Source organism: Muntiacus reevesi, chromosome 4, assembly GCF_963930625.1.
Source record: "Muntiacus reevesi chromosome 4, mMunRee1.1, whole genome shotgun sequence".
In the NCBI taxonomy this organism is placed as follows: Eukaryota; Metazoa; Chordata; class Mammalia; order Artiodactyla; family Cervidae; genus Muntiacus; species Muntiacus reevesi.
Window position 1 is genome coordinate 101,783,164 of NC_089252.1, and position 21,258 is coordinate 101,804,421.

General features: G+C 36.5%; 1 protein-coding gene across 1 annotated transcript; it reads left to right on the top strand.

Moving 5' to 3' along the window:
• The first annotated feature begins 1,640 nt into the window (after window positions 1-1,640).
• Window positions 1,641-20,685, top strand: ARF4 (ADP ribosylation factor 4). The gene is made up of 6 exons (XM_065933438.1): window positions 1,641-1,998; window positions 10,683-10,763; window positions 11,234-11,343; window positions 16,445-16,516; window positions 17,935-18,060; window positions 19,710-20,685. Exons 1-6 carry the CDS (start codon window positions 1,932-1,934, stop codon window positions 19,794-19,796), a joined length of 543 nt encoding a protein of 180 aa, XP_065789510.1. The 5' UTR covers window positions 1,641-1,931; the 3' UTR covers window positions 19,797-20,685.
• Window positions 20,686-21,258: the final 573 nt, after the last annotated feature.

Here is a 21,258-nt window from a genome sequence, read left to right on the forward strand (position 1 = left end):
TTCTCCTCCTGCCCCCAATCCCTCCCAGCATCAGGGTCTTTTCCAATGACTCAACTCTTCGCATGAGGTGGCCAAAGTACTGGAGTTTCAGCTTCAGCATCAGTCCTTCCAATGAACACCCAGGACTGATCTCCTTTAGGATGGACTGGTTGGATCTCCTTGCAGTCCAAGGGACTCTCAAGAGTCTTCTCCAACAACACACTTCAAAAGCATCAATTTTTCGGCGTTCAGCTTTCTTCACAGTCCAACTCTCACATCCATACATGACCACTGGAAAAACCATAGCCTTGACCAGACGGACCTTTGTTGGCAAAGTAATGTCTTTGCTTTTTAATATGCTCTCTAGGTTGGTCATAACTTTCCTTCCAAGGAGTAAGTGTCTTTTAATTTTATGGCTGCAATCACCATCTGCAGTGATTTTGGAGTCCAAAAAAATAAAGTCTGACACTGTTTCCACTGTCTCCCCATCTTTCATTCTAAATACGGAGAGTATTCTCAGAAATAGTATGGATATACCATAATTTATTCAGCTGTCCCTCAGTCATTCAACTATATTTGAGTGATTACAAAGTAATATAAAAACAGACTAGGATCCAGTTCTCTAGAGTTTTTACACAAGCGGGAGAGGGGAAGAGGGTTATCAATAGTAATATCAAACGTGAAATCATAACTATGAAGAGCAGATGGTTTGAGTCATTTGTCTAGTCAGGAGGTCAAGAATGTTCCAAGGGAGTTAAACAGATCTGAAAGGTGAGTGAGCACGTTTTAGCCAGCATAAGCGTCGAGGTGGGGAGGGGGAGTGCCGCTAATCCTAAATTGCACCAGTGGTATGGCGGAAATACATGGGAGGTGGAGAAGATTGTGGGGAACTTTATATTTTTAACAAGATACATACTTTATTTTGTAGACACGAAAACATTAAGATCATATTTTTGAAATGAGGCTTTCCACTTCAAAAATCGGGAATAAATCTTCCATGCTCCTTTTTGGAGAGAAGAAAAATAAGCCTTCCCCGTTAGCTTCTCTTAAAAACCTGCAACAGAGGATGTAAATGTCTTGGAGCTCTTTGTCTTGACAGACGATTAGGGATCTTTACTATGACCTGGCGTTGGCGGGTTCGAAGCGTTTAGGCCTCGCTTCATAACGGGTTGCTACAGCCTCGTTCTCTGCGCACTGGGTTTTGAACAACTTATCTCCTGAGAAAGCAAGTTTGTCTTCACGCCTCCATGGGGGCAAGTGTCTGATTCGCCGGGTGAAACGTGTACCTTTAGAGACCAGGAAATCTCCAACGAGCGTTGCGTGGAAGAGGACACGCAACGCACGGAAGAACGCTGTTCACTACCTAACCCATACTGCACAGCCCGCCTTTACGGAAGGAAGGAATACAACCACCAGGATGCATTTCTCTGGGCCGAAACGTCTCTCCTTGAGTCCGATTGGACCTGACGAAGCAAGGCATTGTGGGACTGTGTCTGTCGTCCAGTACACAGAGGCTAACTGGCCTCGCCCAGCCACGTCCGGGGGACTACGCCGGCCAGAGGCGCACGTCAGCGAAGATGGCCAATCTCTCTCCTGCGCAGGCGCAGTGGTTCGCGAAGCGCCGGAAGCGCAGGGGGATGGGGTGGCGGTGACGCGAACCTGTCCGCGTTGGAGGGGCCGGGCCGCTGCCGTAGTCGCCGCGGCTGCCTCGTGACGTGGCACAGCCGAAGATTTAACGCCGGAGCCGGAGCTGCCCCGCCAGTCGTGGAGCAGGTCCTCACCCCACTGTCCCGGAGCTTCTTCGGACACGCCGGCTAGCGAACCGTCCCCGCAGCCGTCTTTCTTCCTCAGCAGCTCTTTCCTCGCTGAGTTTTCTGGGAGCGTAAAAGGAGAAGGCCCGGGGACGCCCCAAACCCCTTTTGCTCGTGCCCATTGCAAGTGCCACTACCGCCATGGGCCTCACCATCTCCTCCCTCTTCTCCCGCCTCTTCGGCAAGAAGCAGATGCGCATTTTGATGGGTGAGTAAGGGCCTGAGAAAGGCGACCAGGCCCGGATGGGGCGGACGGGTCTCTAAGCTCGGGGTGGCCTCGGGGCCTGTTTTTTTGGGTTTTTTTCCCCCTGTCCGCTGTGGTGGGGGAGGGGCGGCGGACTGGGGGTCGGGAGGAATTCCTAAAGGGGAACAATGGGGTGAAGGGTGGGCGGTCGCCGCAGATGTGTTGAAGAGGTTGGAAGTGGGCCGCGGGCAAGGTTTCCCCCGAGTTTGGCGTTTTTCTCCTCGTCTTATTGAAAGCCCGACACAACTGGGCGGAAATGTGAGGGTAGCGAACTCTCGGATCTTGCAGAGCCCGGAAGAGGCTGGCGAGGCCCATTCTGAGAGAGCGATCTGGCTCCCTTCTTCCCCGGGTGTGGGCAGCGGTCGGGAGGGAGGGGGAGGCCCGGGGACTCCAACCTTCCTCCTCCCCCTTTCCGCCCCGTGTACACACTCTGCACACTCCCAGTGCTGTGAGCGAGCAGTCGCCTACTGCCCTGAGCCGGCCCGGGCAGGAAGTGACCAGGCCCAGTGCGGTGGCCCGGAGCACCTAGCTTTCCGTGGAGTCCGGAGTCCTCAGCGCGCTGTCTCTTCGCTAAACTTTGCTTCGCTGTAGATTCCGCCTCATATATATATATATACACACACACACATATTCTTTTCTTTATTAATGTCCTTGAAAACTTGAGGTTATCATGAATGTTTCTTTTGGCCAGTTTCAAGGGCTAAATATATTTGGTTACCAGAGAGTTTTCAAAGTAACTTTTATTCAGCTGGCTAAAGTTTAATGAGATGGCGGGGGGTGGGGGAGGAGAAGGCTTAGAAACTTTTTTTTTTTAAGCTAGTGACAAGTTTTTAGTAAGTGAACATCATGACGCAGAATTTTAGGGAGACCCTGTTAAGTAGTAATTACACGAGTGTTTTAAAAAATTCTTATGGAAGGCGGGCTTTTAAAAAATTGCTCTTTAGGATCGGTGTTTTGCTCTTCTGATGGAGAAGGGGCTTGTCAGTTGAGTGATGTAAGCAGCGCCTCCCCGATGGTACTGTGAGTAGTTTTTACATCACAACTTAGGTCTGTGAACCTAAATAATACTACGAGGAGCCTCAATATATTTAAACATTGAGTTTTGTTGTTTCATTAGCTTGTTCTCTAGAGAAGTGGAGTAGGGGGAGGTTTTATTTGAAAATTCCCCGAAGCAAGGTTCAAGATACAGGACGGTTAAGGGTATGTCCATTTGGTTCTTTTTTCACTTGACACTAATTCCAGCTTACTCACAATCCCTGAAACAGTTGTTGATAATTCATTAGCAGAGATAAGTGAAAGTGTTTTCTCTTTCAAAGTTTATCAGATTTCAGTTATTAAAAAGAATTATTTTTAGGAGGGTAAGCATAATGTTTGAGCTTTTAAAAGTACCTGAAAATCGACAGTCCGAAGTATTTGAAGTCAATGGGAGACCTTTGGACTGTCATAAATGAATTTCCAGCGTGTTCTTTAAAGAGGTTACCTAGTGTGTGTTTCTGTTCTTGGGAACTGTAGTGTGTTATATTTGAAATGGAGTATATAATATTTTACTTAAGATTTCTTGTAAATAAATTGTTGTTTTTCATTTCATTAGTGTTTTGTAATGGCTGAAAGTTTCAGAAAAGAAACGTAGAATTATGTATGGTCTAAGCACTTTCAAATTTTGATATGTTAGGGGAACATTTCTCTCCCTTACTCTCCAGAAATGATTGAAAGAAAGTGGAAGAAGAAAAGTAACTTTGTGCATTTGTGCAGAGAGTAGAAGTCATGATTTTAAATTAAGTCATTTCATGTTAAATTTTCTATTAGTCAGGTTTGCTATTGTTTTACACTTTAATTCAGGATAATTAGGTTTCCTTGATTAAATATAGTGAAATCACAAGGTCACCTTTTATGGTAACTCATCAAATGAAGCATTAACCATATGGGGGGTATGTGTATGGATAGTGAAATAGGTGATTAGAGAGTTTGATCACTCTTAGAATTTTATATCTAGCTTAATGAGGGATAGCATAGATAATCTTAATGTGTCTGCCCCATCCAAGTTTAGAATTACCAATTAAAGATTATTTTCCCATTATTAATGTTCTCTGACAGGCATGTGTTCTTCCTTTTCCTTTATATGGCTTAGATAGAATTCATGCTTTCTTGAGTCAGTGATTTTTTCAGATTTTACCATTTTAAAGTATTATTGAAAGATAGCAGTTAGCTAAATAGAAATTATTTAATTTTTCTCCAAAGGGAAAATCACATGTGAATGATTATTATTGAACGTAAATTCAAAGTTAGCTAGTTACCACCTTAGATTTTTCATGTCGTTCATTTATTATCCTCTTTTCAGTATGACCTCCATATTTTAATTTGTGGTGAGATGTAATTTTGGTAAATGACTCCCTAAATGTTGTTTATATTTGAAAACTATGTTATGTAGAGGAATTATTAATTCTGCTCTCTTAAACTTGCAATTTCTTGCCTGTTGAAAAGCTGAAAATGTGTTTGTTGGCTTTCAAAAAAGTTGCTAATCAAGTGTAGATTTGTTATTTTTTTTACATGTGATTGGCTTTTTTGGACCAGAGAGATTCAGGAGGAAAGATCTTTCGCCAATTTGAAAAATACTACTTTAAAGAGCGTGATGTTTCACACTTTCCCCTAGCATATTTTATAAATATATTTACTATGTAATTTAAAACTTTTGGTCCTGATTCTAAAAATAATGTCCTTTTTGTTAAATTTAGAAGATGTGAAAAAGAATAATTGATACCTTATAATTCCACCATTTCACTATTATTATTTGTTATATTTACTTTTAGCCTTTAAGAGGAAGTTTTTGTTTCTCTGGAATTGTAGTTGTGGTATATAGCTTTGTGTTCTTTTTGACTTAGTTTATTATGACCTTTTCTTAGGTCATTAACTGAAAACATCATTGCCAGCCTTTAAAAAGGGGGGGAGGTCTTCTGTTTAGTTATATGATAGAGGGAAATGATAGAAGAGGCAAAAATCCTTAGCTTTATGCCATTAGATGGAGAAGGAAATGGCAGCCCACTCCAGTATTCTTGCCCGGAGGAGCCTGGTGGGCTGTTGTCCATAGGGTCACACAGAGTTGGACATAACTGAGGCGACTTAGCGTGCATGCATGCATGCATTGGAGAAGGAAATGGCAACCCATTCCAGTATTCTTGCCTGGAGAATCCCAGCGACGGAGGAGCCTGGTGGGCTGCTGTCTATGGGGTAGCACAGAGTCGGACACAACTGAAGTGACTTAGCAGCAGCAGCAGCATGCCATGAGAAGTTGATGCAGCCACGATTAGGTGCACCCTCATGCGTTATTATGAAGTATTTCTATCAGAGGCTGATAATTTGCTACTAATTAATAACACAGTAATCAAAGTGCTGACATCCCTGAGCTGTTGGGTAGAAGCAAACCCCAAGCTCATTATAATTTTCCTATACACCTGTTAGCATCAGTGTCAGTTTTGATAACTGAACCTCTGAGGAATTAGATAAAATATTAATGTACTCTGGGTCCACCAATAAAACCTGAGGGAAGAATGTTGATATATGAATATTCTGACATCAGACCTAACATTGTTTTTAATTTTTAAAAAATTAAGGTGTAGTTCACATAATACTCGTTCATTTAAAGTGTATAATTCAGTGATTTTTAATATATTCACAAAGTTGTATAACCATTAACACCATCTTTTTTTTTTTTTTTTTGGTGGCTGTGGGATCTTAGTTCTCTGAGAGGGGATCTAACCTGGACCATTGCAGTGAAAGCCCCAAATCCTAACCGTTAGGCCACCAGGGAACTCCTACCACTGTGTTAATTCTAGAACATTTCATCAGCCCAGAAAGAAACCCCACCACTTTAGCAGTCACTCCTGCTCCTCACCCCTCCCTCTTACAACACACCACTTTACTGCTTTCTGTTGCTATGGTCTTGTTTGTTCAGGATATATGTGGCCTTTAGTGTCTAACTTCTTTCACTTAACATGTTTTCAAGGTTCATTATACTGACACATTATAGCGTGTATCAGTACTCCATTCCTTTTTATGGCCAAGTAGTAATTCCACTGTATGGATATATTCCACAGTTTATCATTCTTCAGTTGATGGAAATGTAGTTGTTTTCACATTTTGGTTCTTCCAAATTATGCTGCTGTGAACACTGATGCAGTTTTTGTGGAGGCATATATTTTTAATTCTCGTGGGTAAATTAGCTAGGAATGGGATTGTTGGGTCATTCTTATATGAGGAACTGACAGACTTTTTCAAAGCAGCTACACCTTTTCACATTCCTGCAGCTATGTATGGATCTAGTTTCTCAAAAAGATCTTGTGTTTCTTACTACTCCTGTGATTCTGAGAACATTTCTGGATTTCAGATTTTGCATCTAAAAAAGGGAGAGTTATTGTGAGGGTTAAATTACAAAATGTATGAAATTACCTGGTATTGTGTTTGGAACACAATAAGGACTTGATTTTTAATTATTTAAAAATTATTCTGAAGTTTTATTTCTAGCTTCCTTGTAGAAAATTTGAAAGATAAACAAAACATGAAGAAAAATATCCTAACTGAAACTTTACTTACTGAGAATATACTTGTTTCTTTTCAGTCTTTTTTCTTTTTTGCATTTGGTTTTTTCCCAAGTTGAGGTAATTGTAATCTATTTTCTTTAACCTAAAATAAAAGTATTTCTAATGATTGCCAAAAGATTTGGGGGACAGTTTTGCTGCTTTTGACTGTTCCGTCGAAGTGTAGGTCCAGTCAAGGAGAATAAGTAATTCCAGTATATCTTTCAAAACAGTGACTTGTTTATGAGGGTGAGAGGGAGGGGGAGGACATTACTGGACTGTACAGATTAGTCTTATCTTGGTTAGTTGAGGATTGGTTATAGCTTCATTTCATGGAGAAATCTCATTGCCAAATATTGCAACAGTAAGAAAATACATACTTAAGAAATCACTAAAGTGGCACAGAATTGTTAGACCAACATTTTTTGAGTAAGGAACTATATAATGAGTGATGATATACATTAATTTGTGCATCTTAAACTTCATGATAAAAATACCTCAAAACTTAGGGCTTGCATTTATACAACACTTATTTTAGATGCAACTCAAAAAAAGATAATCTTTGTGATTTTAGAGTCTTGTATGTGGCTGTGAGCCACTTAACTCTTGTCTTAAGATTTTTAAAATAGCTTACAGGTGCTTAAAAAAACTTTACGGGTACACTATTTTTGTAAATGTTCTCCTCTTTTTTCAATTTAAATAAGCATATAAAATATTAAGTCTCTTTAAGTAGTCATCCTGATGAGTTTTCACTAGTCCCAACAGTTTTTAATAAAGGAAAGACATTACTTGGGAAATATTTTCTTTTTAATGAAATCAATACATGTTTATTGTATAAAAAAGTTCTAAGTATTTAGAGTAGAAAAATCTTAATTATGCATACAAACAGGTATAAATTGTCATTTAAAGAAAAGTTAATTACCTGCATGCTTTTGTATAACCTAAAGTAGTTATGTAATGTAATCATTATTTGTCCCAGATTTCTTTTATTCCTTGTCAATATTTTTGGACTTACATTGTTTTTAAACTAAGATTTGATGTCTAGTTGGACCTCCAGTGAGGACAGGGGTATACATGAGTTCTCCAAACTAAACACAAATTAGAAACTTATTTTTAAATTAATTAATTTTTGGCTGTGCTGGGTATTCATTGCTGCCCACGGGCTTTCTCTAGTTGTGAGTGGGGGCTGCTCTAGTTGCGCTGCACAGGGGCTCGGTAGTTGTGGCACACAGTTTCAGTTGCCCTCTGGCATGTGGGATCTTAGTTCCTGCACCAGGGATCAAACCTGTGTACCCTGGGTTGGGAGGAGGATTCTTAACCACTGGACCATCAGGGAGTGCCCACAAGTTTTTTTTTCTGATCATTTCAGTTTTAGTTCTTCTGACTTGGGCTAATGGTATTTGGACTTAGCTAAAGGTGAATTTTGCTTTATTTGAAAATTTGCTAAAAACTGCCTGAAAAGGATTTAGATTCAACATACTTAGCTTTTTCCAACAATGAAAAGATCCTGTTGTTCACCCCTTCGTTCTCTGTATTTTTATTGAAAATGCTAAACTCTAAGGTAGCTGCTTTTGCTTCCTTGTGTATCTTTTAAAATTATGTTTTCTGATATGTTTGCTACTGTTCCATAGTTGAAAAATAAAACAGGGGCTTCCCTGGTAGTCGAGTGATTAAGACTCCGCATTGCTCTGCGGAGTAACACGGTTCGATCCTTCCCTAGTTGAGGATAAAGCAGTTCCTGTTAATGGTTTGTTTTTCTTATGCCCATAAGTGAGGGCTTAGAGTGTGGCTATTCACTTTAAGTGTCATGATATTTTGGACAGAATAAACAGTTTCAGTATGAAGAAGTGGGGAACAGAGTGATTAGAGGATACAGGAGGAAAAGAGCATAAAATGCCTGAGTCTCCATGGAGATTGTTTTTTTAACTGCCTTTTATTTAATATGTAGTTATCTTTTACCTGGCTTCCCTGGTGGCTCAGATGGTAAAGAATCTTATCTGCAATGCGGGAGATCCCGGTTCAACCCCTTTCTGTTTTTTCTTTATCTTTTACCAGTGCTCTTTATTTCTCCATATGGATTCACATTATTATCTAGAGTCCTTTTACTTAAGTTTGAAACTCCTTTTAGTGTTTTTTTTGTAGGATAGGTTTGCTAGTAACAAATTCTCTTAGTTTTTATTTGGAAATGTCTTACTTTCTCATTTTTGAAGGATAGTTTTGCTGGACATAGGAGTCTGATGGATGTTCTTTCTTCCATAACTTTGAATATAACATCCTGCTGCCTTCTGGCTTCCATAGTTTCTGATGAGAAAACAGCATTTAATCTTATTGAGAGTCTTCTGTACATGATGAATCATTTCTCTCTTGCTGCTTTCAAGATTCTTTCTCTAGCTTTTAGCACTTTGTTTACAATCTAAGTGTTAATTTTTTTGTAGTTCATCCTACTTCGAGTTTTTCAGCTTTTGGGGTGTGTAGATTAGTGTTTTTCATCAACTTTGGGAAGTTTTCAGTCACTGTTTCTTCAGATATTCTTTCTGTCTCTTTCCTTTCCTGGGGCTTTCATGCACATTTTGGCATCCCTGATGGTGTCCCTCTGGTCTCTGATACTCTGTTTACTTCATTATTTTTTTTCCTTTTCCTCAAGTGTGAATAGTCTCAGTTGACCTATCTCAAAGCTCATTGATTGCTTTTTCTACCAGCTCAGATATGCTGCTGAACTCTTCTAGTGGTTTTTTTCAATTTCGATATTGTACTTTTTAACTCCAGAGTTTCAGTTTGACTGTTTTTAATAGTTTTCATATCTCTCTTTGATGAGATATGTTCTCATACTTTCCTCTTTTTTCTTTTTAAAATTTTATTATATTTTATTAATAACATAATAAAATATTATATTTTATTAATTTTAGGGGAGTATAATTGCCTTGCAATTCCAGGGAGATCTTAAAGCTCTCCCCATTGTAGTATACAGAGCAGAAAGGATTGTTATATAGGTAGAAGGAATTTGAGTAGCCTACTCTAGTCTTTGATTTCATTTTGGACTAACTGATAAAAGTTAAACTACTTGTACAGGAATGTAAGTTAGATAAGTGAGGTGATTTCAGTTTTTTTTTTTTTTTTAATCAGCATGGGTTTCCTTTGTTAAGTCATGCTCCGAAGTAAATATCCTTGCTTAAGTCAATACTCGGTTGAATTGATTTTAAAATCTGTGATAGTGTTAATGTAGGCGACCAAATGTGATTCCTTAGATGAATAATCCATTCAATGAGGTTCTTAGATATTGGTCTCCCATTTTTGAAGGCTTTAGCAAATAATGTAGTATGTGCAGATTTTCAAAGATTCATACTTAAACATTTAATTTGCCTTTCACTCTCTTCTGTGTATTTTTGTTGTAGCATGGATTTTTTTCAGAAGCAGATACATTCCTCCCTACTTATATCCACCTGCCTCAAAGGAATTTTAAGAATTTAGGCATTACATTGGAGATGAGTATGACAGGGCAGTTTTCACAATCCAAATTAACTAGTCTTTTGTATCACTTCTGCACATTTGATGTTGAAATGGATTAAGATACGGGTAAAGTTGGCCTCATCTTTATGATTTAAGAAGGACATAGTTATATACTGTTTTTCCTCCAGCATTAAGACCTTTACTTAAAATTTTCTTGTTATATTAAAGGGAATTGACTTTGTCAATCTTAAAGATTGCTCTTAATTTGTTCTTATGTGTTCTCTGATCCCATTTCTAATTTGTGTTTTTTAAAATGGTAGTATTTCATGGAATTAATGAGGACTTGAAAGAGATCTCAGATTACTTGATCAGGTCCCTTTATTTTATAGCTAATTTCTCTGACCTCTTTCCTTAAGTGACCCCGTGCTGTCTCTCTAGGTCTAGAAAGGAAAATGGAGATGGCATTTTTAGGAAGTGTAGTCTTGGGAGTTAGAAATGAGGTGATTTCATTTCTAACTCATTAGTACCTTGACCAGTCAACTTTTGCTTTCAAACTAAAAATTTGTTGTACAATTGTTTCTTAGTGTGTCCTTTTGGTCTAGATTTAAAATCTGTAATGTCTTTTTCTAGTTGGATTGGATGCTGCTGGCAAGACAACCATTCTGTATAAACTGAAGTTAGGGGAGATAGTCACCACCATTCCTACCATTGGTAAGAAGGTTTACAGTGATTTTTATTTATATAATAATAATGTATTATAAAGTGAAATAGAATACAGTTTAATTTTGACTTTTTTTTAGAGTAGTTTTTGGTTCACAGAAAAATTGAAGGGAAGCTACAGAGATTTCCCATATGTACTCTTCCCCTACACATGTACTCTTCCCCCCTCTCCATCATCAATATCACTTATTTTATCAATTAATAAACATACACTGACACATTGTAATCATCTGAAGTCCATATACTTAAGGTTTGGTACACTGTGTGGGTTTGGACAAATACCATTAATAACATGTATGCATTATTGTAACTGTCTTGGGTTTTTACCTTTGTTGATTATGTATTAGGACTTTAAAAAAAAAAAAAAAAAACAATTCTGGGAGAATTCCACAATCAAAGGGGTTGTTTTCTGAATGACATTGTGCTCAGTGGTTTTTTCTTTTTTTCTTTTTCCTATGTAGGTTTTAATGTGGAAACAGTAGAATATAAGAACATTTGTTTCACAGTATGGGATGTTGGTGGTCAAGATAAAATTAGGCCTCTCTGGAGGCATTACTTTCAAAATACCCAGGTAAGGAAGGAATGCTATACATTTTATAACTTCTCTTTATATGTTTCATGCTGTAAAGTTTAATATATACTGTTTACTTGGATATTCATGTTCATTTTGTGAGTTGGCATTCTTCTTATCAGTACTTCCATGTTCTTCAGTGGACTGTCTCCTTCGTACCTTTGTAGACTAAATTACCTAGGGTAGAAAAGTTACATAATTATCATAGTAATATTTTGGAAGGTGGATTGGGGTGGCTCTCAAGATTGAATTAGATGTCATCAGTAGTTCTGTAGGTTTCATTCTTAGTGTAGAATCTTAGAAGTAAGATCTTTCTTCTAAAAGTATAGCTTTCTGTCATTGTCATTTTTAATGAATGTACTGCAATTAATAGTTCTTCATTTAACTCAGTTAAGAGTTTATTCAAATACGTGAGGAAAAAATATATTAAGTTAGACCTTCTCTGTTGATTTGTGAGGTATTTTTGTATTATGTAGTATGTATAATACTGACGTGGAAGAGACTTTAGTGATCCTCTGGAGCAGAAATTCTCCAATTTGACTGCGTATTAAAGTTATCTGGAGAGTATTAAAAGCCTCAAAGACCTGAGCATAACACCTGACCAGTTGAATCAGAATCTCTGGCAACATAAACTAGACAACATAAACTAGTAGTGTTTCTCAGACTTTAATCTGCATATGAATCACCTGGGTATTTGTTAAAATACAGGTCAGTTCAGTGGGACCTGGCTGAGTAAGGCTTGAGATTCTTCATTCCTAGCAAATTCTCAGGTGATGGTGCTAATACTGCTGGTTTGGGACCTTCGGCTCCATTACTGGGTTTTCCAGCAGTAGCATCTCTGACATTTCAAGGTGGTTAATTCTTTGTTAGTGACTATGGAGAGGGCTTTTTGCGTTCATTGTAGAGCGCTTGGCAGCAGCATTGGCCTTATCCACTAGTCGTAATCTACCCAGTCACAGTCTCCCCTACCCAGGCCAGTTGCAACAACCGAAAATGTCTCCATGTATCGCAGAATATTTCCTGGAGACAAAATTGCTCGCTCTTAAGAACCACTGTGGTAGTCTAACTCTTATATATGAGGAAACTGAAGCTTGGAATGACTTAAGACTGGAGAACTGGTTCTTATTTTACATTTTCAGTTAAGTAGGTCCCAACTCTGGTGATTTCTACCACATGAGGGGTTTCTTGTTAGTTTTTGTTTACTACTGGAGTTGATAAAGGTTTGTAAGAAAAAAAAGTAATGTGTGATGTTACAAGCACTTCCTATGTTTAAGAGGTGCAGATGTCATTCTTGATTCCCCCTCTTATAACATTGTATACAAGTGAGGTTTATTGCCACCAGGTAGCAGTGAATACTCGGAGTGGCTGAAACAACCAGGTTTAAGTAGCATGTCATGTTAAGTAAGTGACATACTTTTTATTAAAAAATAGGTGTTTCTGTTCATTAACATAAAAGTGAAAGTATCAGTCGCTCTGTCATGTCTGACTCTTTCTGACCCCGGGCACTGTAGCCTACCAGGCTCCTCTGTCCATGAGCATCTCCAAGTAAGAATACTGGAGTGGGCTGCCAGTCCCTTCTCCAGGGGGAATCTTTGTGACCCAGGGATCAAACCTGGTTCTCCCGCATTGCACGCTGATTCTTTACCATCTGAGCCACAGGAAGCCTTTTCATTAACATAGCTGTGGTTAGAAAATGTTTTAATATGAGTTATATTTTAAAACTTTGTTGTGAAAGTTTTCAAATATATACAAATGTAAAGAATAGCATAATAGACTCCCACATATTTAACACTCAACTTCAGTTATTAGGATATGGACAGTATTGTTTAATTGATACTCCTTAATTATATATTTTGCCTTTTGGATTGTTTTAAAGTAAGTCATAGGCAGTTTTTTAGAGAACACACTTTTGAAATAAATTTGGTATGAAATAAAACTGGTAATCCTAAACCTTTAATTCTTTATAATTTATTTAATTTTTATAATTTTATTGAAGTATAATTGATTTATAGTGTTTTAATTTCTGCTGTACGCAAAGTGACTTAGTTATATAGACATATATTCTTTTCCATGTTCTTTTCATTGTCGTTTACCACAAGACATTGAATGTAGTTACCTATGCTATACAGTAAGACCTTGTTTATCCATCCTATATATACTAGTTTTGCATCTGTTAATTCCAGGCTCCCAGTCCCCCCTCATCACCCCCACCTGTCAGCCACAAGTCTGTTCTCTATGTCTATGAGCCTGTCTCTGTTCCGTAGATATGTTCGTTTATGTTGTATTTTAGATTCCACATAAAGTGGTGTTGTATGGTATTTGTCTTTCTTTTTCTGACTTTCTTCACTTAATATGATGACCTGTAGGTCCATCCATGTTGCCAATAATGCCAAATGGCATTATTTTATTCTTTTTTTTTTAAATTTTATTCTTTTTTTACAGCTGAGTAATATTCTGTTGTATATATGTGCTACATCTTCTTTAATCCTTTCATCTGTTGATGGACATAGAGATGTTTGCATGTTTTTAAGCCTTTCACTCTTGACTAAAGGTAACCCTGGTCGTATTCCTTGACTTGTTTAGACTGCTATTTAATTTACTTTTAACTTGTAATTAGACTTATTCCTGGCCTCTCTGGACCACCCTAGAATTGAAAGTTCAAGTACTTCTTCCCAGGGACCTCAAGGCTGCTGGAGAAAACTTTATGATTACCTGATATAATCACCACTAACCTCTTAAAGCTCTCTTTTGCAACATTCATGATCAGTTCTTTTAGAAGCTAATTATTCCATTTAACCATACTTTCTCTAACTTACATTAACAGTCCATGACACATTGTTTATTGTAGTAAATTCCTCTTCTCTCTATAATTGAAATTATTTTCCTATTCTAAACAAATAAGTAAATATTTAGCTTTTTAAGTAGTCTTTTTTTAGACTAGCCATTTTTAGAATCCTAACTTTTCTACCCTCTGGATTCTATGCTGTCTCAGGAAGTGAATAACTTAATTCTAAAATAACCTTTCCTCTCAATGTTATGTTGGGGCTGACAGTGTTGTTTGCATTTTAAACAATAAAAATAGATTGTTAGTAGTCCAGATAAAATTAGATCTGTTTTAGAGACATTACCTCTTCAAGAGAAGTAGGTTCTAAAAAGGACTAACTTTCGGGATAGGAGGAAAAGGAGACAGTTACTAAATGCCTGTGATATTCCAAATACAAATGTTAGATTCTTTTATACCTCTGTGATTATGTTTAATCTTTAATAGGCTTAAAAAGTTGTATTTTATTTTATAGAATAGGAGGCATGTTCAAAGATTAGGTAATTTATATAATTAATAACCAGTGCTTAGATTTGAATTTGTTGTTTTTCCACTCTGCCATTGTTGTTTCAGTTGCTAAGCCGTGTCTGGGTCTTGGTGACCCCATGGACTGCAGCACACCAGGCTTCCCTGTCCTTCACTATCTCCTGTAGTTTGCTCAGACTTAGGTCCATTGAGTCTGATGCCATCTAACCATCTCATTTTCTTTTGCCCCCTTTTCCTCCTGTCCTCAGTCTTTCTCGGCATCAGGGCCTTTTCCACTGAGCCCGCTCCTCACATCAGATGGCCAAAATATTGAAGCTGGAGCTTCAGCTTCAGCATCAGTTCTTCCAGTGAATATTCAGGGTTGCTCTTCTTTAGGATGGACTGGTTGGATCTCCTTGCTGTCCAAGGGGCTCTCAAGAGTCTCCTCCAGCACCACAGTTCAAAAGCACTAGTTCTTTGGTGCTCAGCTCCTTCGTGGTTCACCTCTCACATCCGTACATGACTACTGGAGAAACTATAGCTTTGACCATATATGGACCTTTGTCGGCTAAAGTGATGTTGCTTGGTTTTAATATGCTGTCTAGGTTTATCATAGCTTTTATTCTAAAGAACAAGCATCTTAATTTTTGGCTGCAGTCACCACAGAGATTTTGGAGCCCAAGAAAACAAAATCTACCCACTATAATATAATGGCTCTCAAAGCATCAAAAATTTTTTCAAAGGGTAGGCTGTTTAAAGTGATTTCCTGCAGAGATAAAGGAAATGGGCTTGAAGTTTTCTAGACCAAAAGAAAGTATATGTCACTTAATGTCCGTAGCCTGAAATACTTATTGGCATAGTACCTAGCAAGCTCTATGATAATACTGAGAGGATTAATCCCTCAGTGGATTTAATGTGGTGACTTACACAAATAGTAGCAGAAGACAGTTTGTGATAAAGTGACAGAAGATTAAAGATACTTGGGTCAGGTTGTGGGGAGAATAATAATACTTGGTACAATAGGGATAGATTTTAACAAATTTGCCCTGTCTCTAACTTAAAATTGTATACTTTTCCATTTGAAAGTTTTTGGAAGAATCTTAATTCAACTACTTCCTTCCCAATTAGTATAAAATTCTAATTCGTTTGTAGTATAAAATTCTAATACATGAATATCTTTAAGAATGGTTACTATCTTCTTTTTTGTTAAGAATTTCTTACTTGATCAAGTCATTCTTGAATTTTTCTTGATATATTTGGCTTAAAACTTTCTTGCCCTGATTCTGGAACTGGCAGGCAGCATTCTAGAGTAAGACTTTCTTTTTATATGAACCATATAAAAACTCCTGAAGTGCCCTCCTTCCTCTTTTTTTAGTTTCATTTTGTGCATGCCTTCGAGTAAGCTAATTCAGTTAGTAAATTGAATCTTTAGGATTGTCCTTTGATCTAAATTGGATTGTCCTTCCTTTATACTTCTGTGCCCACTTTGTGGCCATTTTGTTACTAATACTCACCTGCACTTAAACTTGCAAGGGCAGGGGAAAGGGATAAAGTTTATTCTTTAGTGTGGGTGAAAAAAGAGTAAGAGTTGTTTTTTTTTTTTTTTTTTGGAAATAGCATTGATAAGTTAAAAATCACAAATAGTGCTCAAATCTGTTTTTAGTTTTTATTGCTCTTTTTTTTTTTTTTTAAGTAAGGAAACTTTCTTCCTAGCACTTAACTCTTGATATGGTTTTGCTGCCTGTATATTTAAGGGTTCATGTTTATTGTGTGTTTTAAATTTAACTTATAATTTATTTAAACAATTTTTTTCAGGGTCTTATTTTTGTGGTAGATAGCAATGATCGTGAAAGAATTCAGGAAGGAGCAGAAGAGCTGCAGAAAATGGTGAGAATATTTTTTAAATTTATCATTTTCAAGATACGTTATTTTCTGGGTGACAGTGGTGATATTAGTGGTCAGTACGTTTTAACTGTAATCTGATTACATCAGTGAGCTTAGAAAGAACCTTGAGGAACTGTATTCACAGATTGTTAAGACTGCACATGAAAATTTATACTCATGAATGAGTGACTGCTTCAACAAGTTGGGAGGAAAGCCCAGTTTGTAGAATGCTGTGTGGGTGAATCTCCAGTTTTGAAGTGTTTCTGACCTTGGAATCCTTGTTCCCAAGGTCATTGGGTTCAGTTTTCTCTATACTGTACCTGCGATATATAACTTCAAAATGTTTTGTAATATCAACCATGATAAAAAAAAAAATCCACCTAAAGGATATAGCATTTTGGTTGATGGTGGCATTTTGGCCTTGCCATATATTAGATTAATATTTTCATATATTCATATTATTAAAAACTTGGGGGGGGATTGTTGAGGAACTTTGCCATGGTTTCAGACTTATAGCTGTGAAATATTTACTGAAATATTATCATTCACTGCTCCTAAGAATGTTGAGTGAAGTTTATAAAACCCTAGTGCTGGTATATGTGTAACTGGTGCTTTTTATGTCTCAGTTAAGTATTACCCCTTCTACTCTTCCTTTTTTTTTTTTCATCTTTTTTTGGTAAAGTTTTATTGATATAATTCACATACCATAACTTCACTCATTTGATATATGGAAGTCAATGGTTTCTAGTATATAAAATTGTATAATCATTACCACAGTTGAATTTTAGAACATTTTCATCATCTCCAAAAGAAATCCTATAAACAGTAGTATTCATCCCTCATTCCTTCCCTCCACTCCACACTCCCCCGTATATACACAAATGGTTTTTTGTTAACCTTTTAAAAGGTTCTGTCACTTTGTACTTAGCATACGTTTCCAAGTTTTGTCTCATATCGGTGTTTGATTCCTACCAGCTTCTGCTTTTGGTATTATTATTGTATTTTTCATGATACTACTATACCCTAATCACTATATCATTTTCCCATTGTTTGATCCTGCTGACTAGAAAGTATAAAATTCCAGAAAGACTCACCATGTAAATAAGTTTACAATTAAATACCATAAAGTTCTCCCGTAAATGTTTATTCCTATGTGTGTTTCTTGTCCTTGTCAGTCCTGATCCTCTGTGGGTGACTGTCAAGACTGAATGAATGATTTACCTTAACAAAGTGTAGGGTGATTTACTTAAGAGAATAGTTTTGTTTTACTTGTAGGTGTATGATTATTGGTTCAATGTTTGATAATGTATTTAATGTTGAATAAATGATGTATATATGTAGGAAGACAGTGTTTTACCTAGTTTGTTACAGTAATTGAATTTTGATTTGATAGTTATTAAAGTCTTAGTTTTTATTTTTAGCTTCAGGAAGATGAGTTGCGAGATGCAGTGTTGCTGCTTTTTGCAAACAAACAGGACTTGCCGAATGCTATGGCCATTAGTGAAATGACAGATAAATTAGGTCTTCAGTCCCTTCGTAACAGAACAGTAAGTATTTGGAGTTTCAATCATTAGGATACTTTTTTAAGCTAGTACTTAGTTTAAACATTTATAACTTACTTGTCCTCTTTGAAACAGGTAGTGAGCACATCTTTTTAAAAGCTACAGGGACTTCCCTGGCGGTCCAGTGGTTAAGACTCCACTCTTAACTGCAGGGAGCATGGGTTTAGGCCCCGGTTGGGAAAACTAAGATCCCTCATGCCTTGCAGTGCAGCCAAAAAAAACCCTATAAGAGACTCTTGCTTATATAAAAATAAACTCCTTTAGGCTTTATTTCAAACCTGTCTTTTATGTAACTCTGCAGCACATATTTTGTGGTGAGATTTTCTTTTTAAAACTCCAATATTAAAAAAAAAAAAAAAAAAAAAAAAAAAAATAAAAAAAAAAAAAAAAAAAAAAAAAAAAAAAAAAACTCCAATATTTATCAGCTATATTTTAAATACTATTTGGTACTGTTTTCATGGTAGCACTAAACTTGTGTGGGGACTATACCTATGATACTAAACAAGTTTTGAGTTTCGAATTATAAAAAATCTATTTTCTCTCCAATAGCTTATCATTTTAGATCAGTTATTTAAGTATTAGCAAAATACAATATACTATTTTATGTATAAAAGTATCACAAACTTTTTGTAGCTTGTGCTTTACAATAGTTTTTCATTAACTTGTCAACAAGGCAAATACTGTGGTATGACAATAACTGTATTCACTGTTTAACATGCCCCAGGCTAATTTAAATAAGACAGACTAAAGGATGCCAGTTTTCCATGCTGAGGAGATATGAATTCATGCTTTTTCCCAGCCTTCTAGGTTATTAGGGTCTTTGGTGTTTAAGTAATAATTGGCAGCATATGGTAGACTTGAAGTGACTTTGCAACATTAAAACAAAGTATTTATTTTAAGCAAAATAAAACTGGTCAATAAAGAAAATTAATAAATCATCCCATAAAGATAATTAAATTACTTTCTAGGTCTTTTCCTGGTATTTGTATATTTTTATGGCATTTGATATACTGAAGATAACATTCGTAGACATTTTAAAGGGTGGAACTTTTGGGGTGCATGATACTAAAGACAGTGAAATTCTTGGAAAAACTTGCCTCTGAAATATTAGCAATGCCTACTCTTTGAAAATTTTGCTTCCTCTACTTTGAACTTAGTTTTTTGAGAAACAAGGGCCAAGTGGGTATTATTAGTTATTAATACAAATCTTGCCGTGAACATTCAGATAAAGTAGTAGTTGGTTAAATGTAATGAATGAGTAGCAGAACTTCTGTTTCTCTGCCCATTATTGATTCCTGGCTTCCATCAGCCTAGCTTACTTTGTTGGGTTTGGATATGATAGCTAATTAGTTCTGTGCTAGATGTAAAGAGTGCATATGCAGATGATTTATGATTTTTAATCCTCAGCAGTTATATGCTTTTTATATTTTATTAGATATAAAATTAGTCATTGTGAGATATAATAATAGGTTAACTCTCTGACAACTTTAGTTTCTATGACTTTATGTATTTTTTTTCCTTTTTTCTATACATTTATGTACCTCCTAATTCCCCTGGAAAATAATTTTCTGAATAAGAAATGTTAAACATTGATTATATTAATCAAGCATTTTTTTGTTGTCCTTTCTTTGCAGTGGTATGTTCAAGCCACTTGTGCTACACAAGGAACCGGTCTGTATGAGGGACTTGACTGGCTGTCAAATGAGCTTTCAAAACGTTAAATGAAGCTGGATATCTAACCAAGGACATGTTTGATAGAATTGGTCTAGGCTTGTTACAACAAAATTAGTTTGCATCTTGGTTATTAAACAGTATCTGGGACTGGTTTGGGCAGAATATTACTGCGTTTAAACTTATTTTGTTGCCAATTATTGTTTACCAAGTATAATGTTGCCATTTAGCAATATGCTTGGTTTTAAAGAGATTCTCCTTAACTTGGGAAAAAAAAAGTGTCCTCTTTTAATTTTACTTCCCTTAAGCCTAAATGCCTGGACTTAGCTAATGTGACACCTTTAAATAAATCCATTTTGAATGTTTGGGTTTTTTTTGTTTTTGAGCCCACAAGAAATAATGTTTTAAAGTTACTCCTTGCTACTTCAATGATACCTTTATCATTCCTGGGACAGTCTGCTGATTTAAAAAAAATGTAGCATTCCATTTGTATTTATTTCCCCCCCTTGCCAAAAAGATTTTTTAATACTGCTTGTACCAGCCAGGGAAATGCTCCAAAACACTATTCAGATCTTGCACTGAGGAACTTCTATTTCTCCCCCCATTGTTATTGACTCCTGGCTTTCATTAGCCAAGCTTACCTTGATGTGGTTTGGATTTGATAATTAGTTCTGTGCTAGATGCAAAGAGTGCATATGGAGATGATTTTTAATCCTCAGCAGATTGTCTTCCTTTATATTGTATCTTTTTTATGTTGCATGTTGCTTTTGGTGTCAGCCTGACTCTTTGCCCAGTATATGATAGTTCAGCTGATGTTTTATTGTTTATTGGTGAACATATCTTCATTAAGAGTTTTTGGAAAACTCATCAAACTCAATGAATAAGTTTTCTTCATAACCCATTTGGAATTATTCCTAATAAAATGATAAAAACATGTAATGGTGTTTGTTTTTCTTGAGTCTTGAAGATGTTTGAAATGGATTTTTCTTATTTAGCAGGGTTGATTTGCATTTATTATATACTGTGAACTATCATACAGATCCCACTGAGTTTATTGTTTGAATTGGAAGTAAAATACGGGTTGCTAATCATGTGTATAACAGAGTGGGGAGCAACTTCAAAAATTTAGTGTTCTTTGATAAAATACCGTTTTGATGCTGTACATTTCTAAAGTCAGATCAAGAGTAAAAACCTGTAATAAAATGAACTACCCCCAAAGTATATATGCATGTATTTGTTTCACAGCTCACATTAGTTAAAAAACATCCAAGTGTTGTTTGCATGGCATAATAAATAGGTTGTTAGTGATGCTGCTCTCCTATGTAGGAGAACAAAGTTCACAAGCACTTTCTTTTTTAGCATCACGAATTTCAGAACTTCTGCAGAAAGTGACTAATTCTCTCATAAGGTATATACCTCATGAACTTAATCTATGAAGTTACTAAGAACTCAACTTGGTAACCCAATGAGTAACTTGGTTTTTGACTATAATTTATATATTTTATAGAGCTT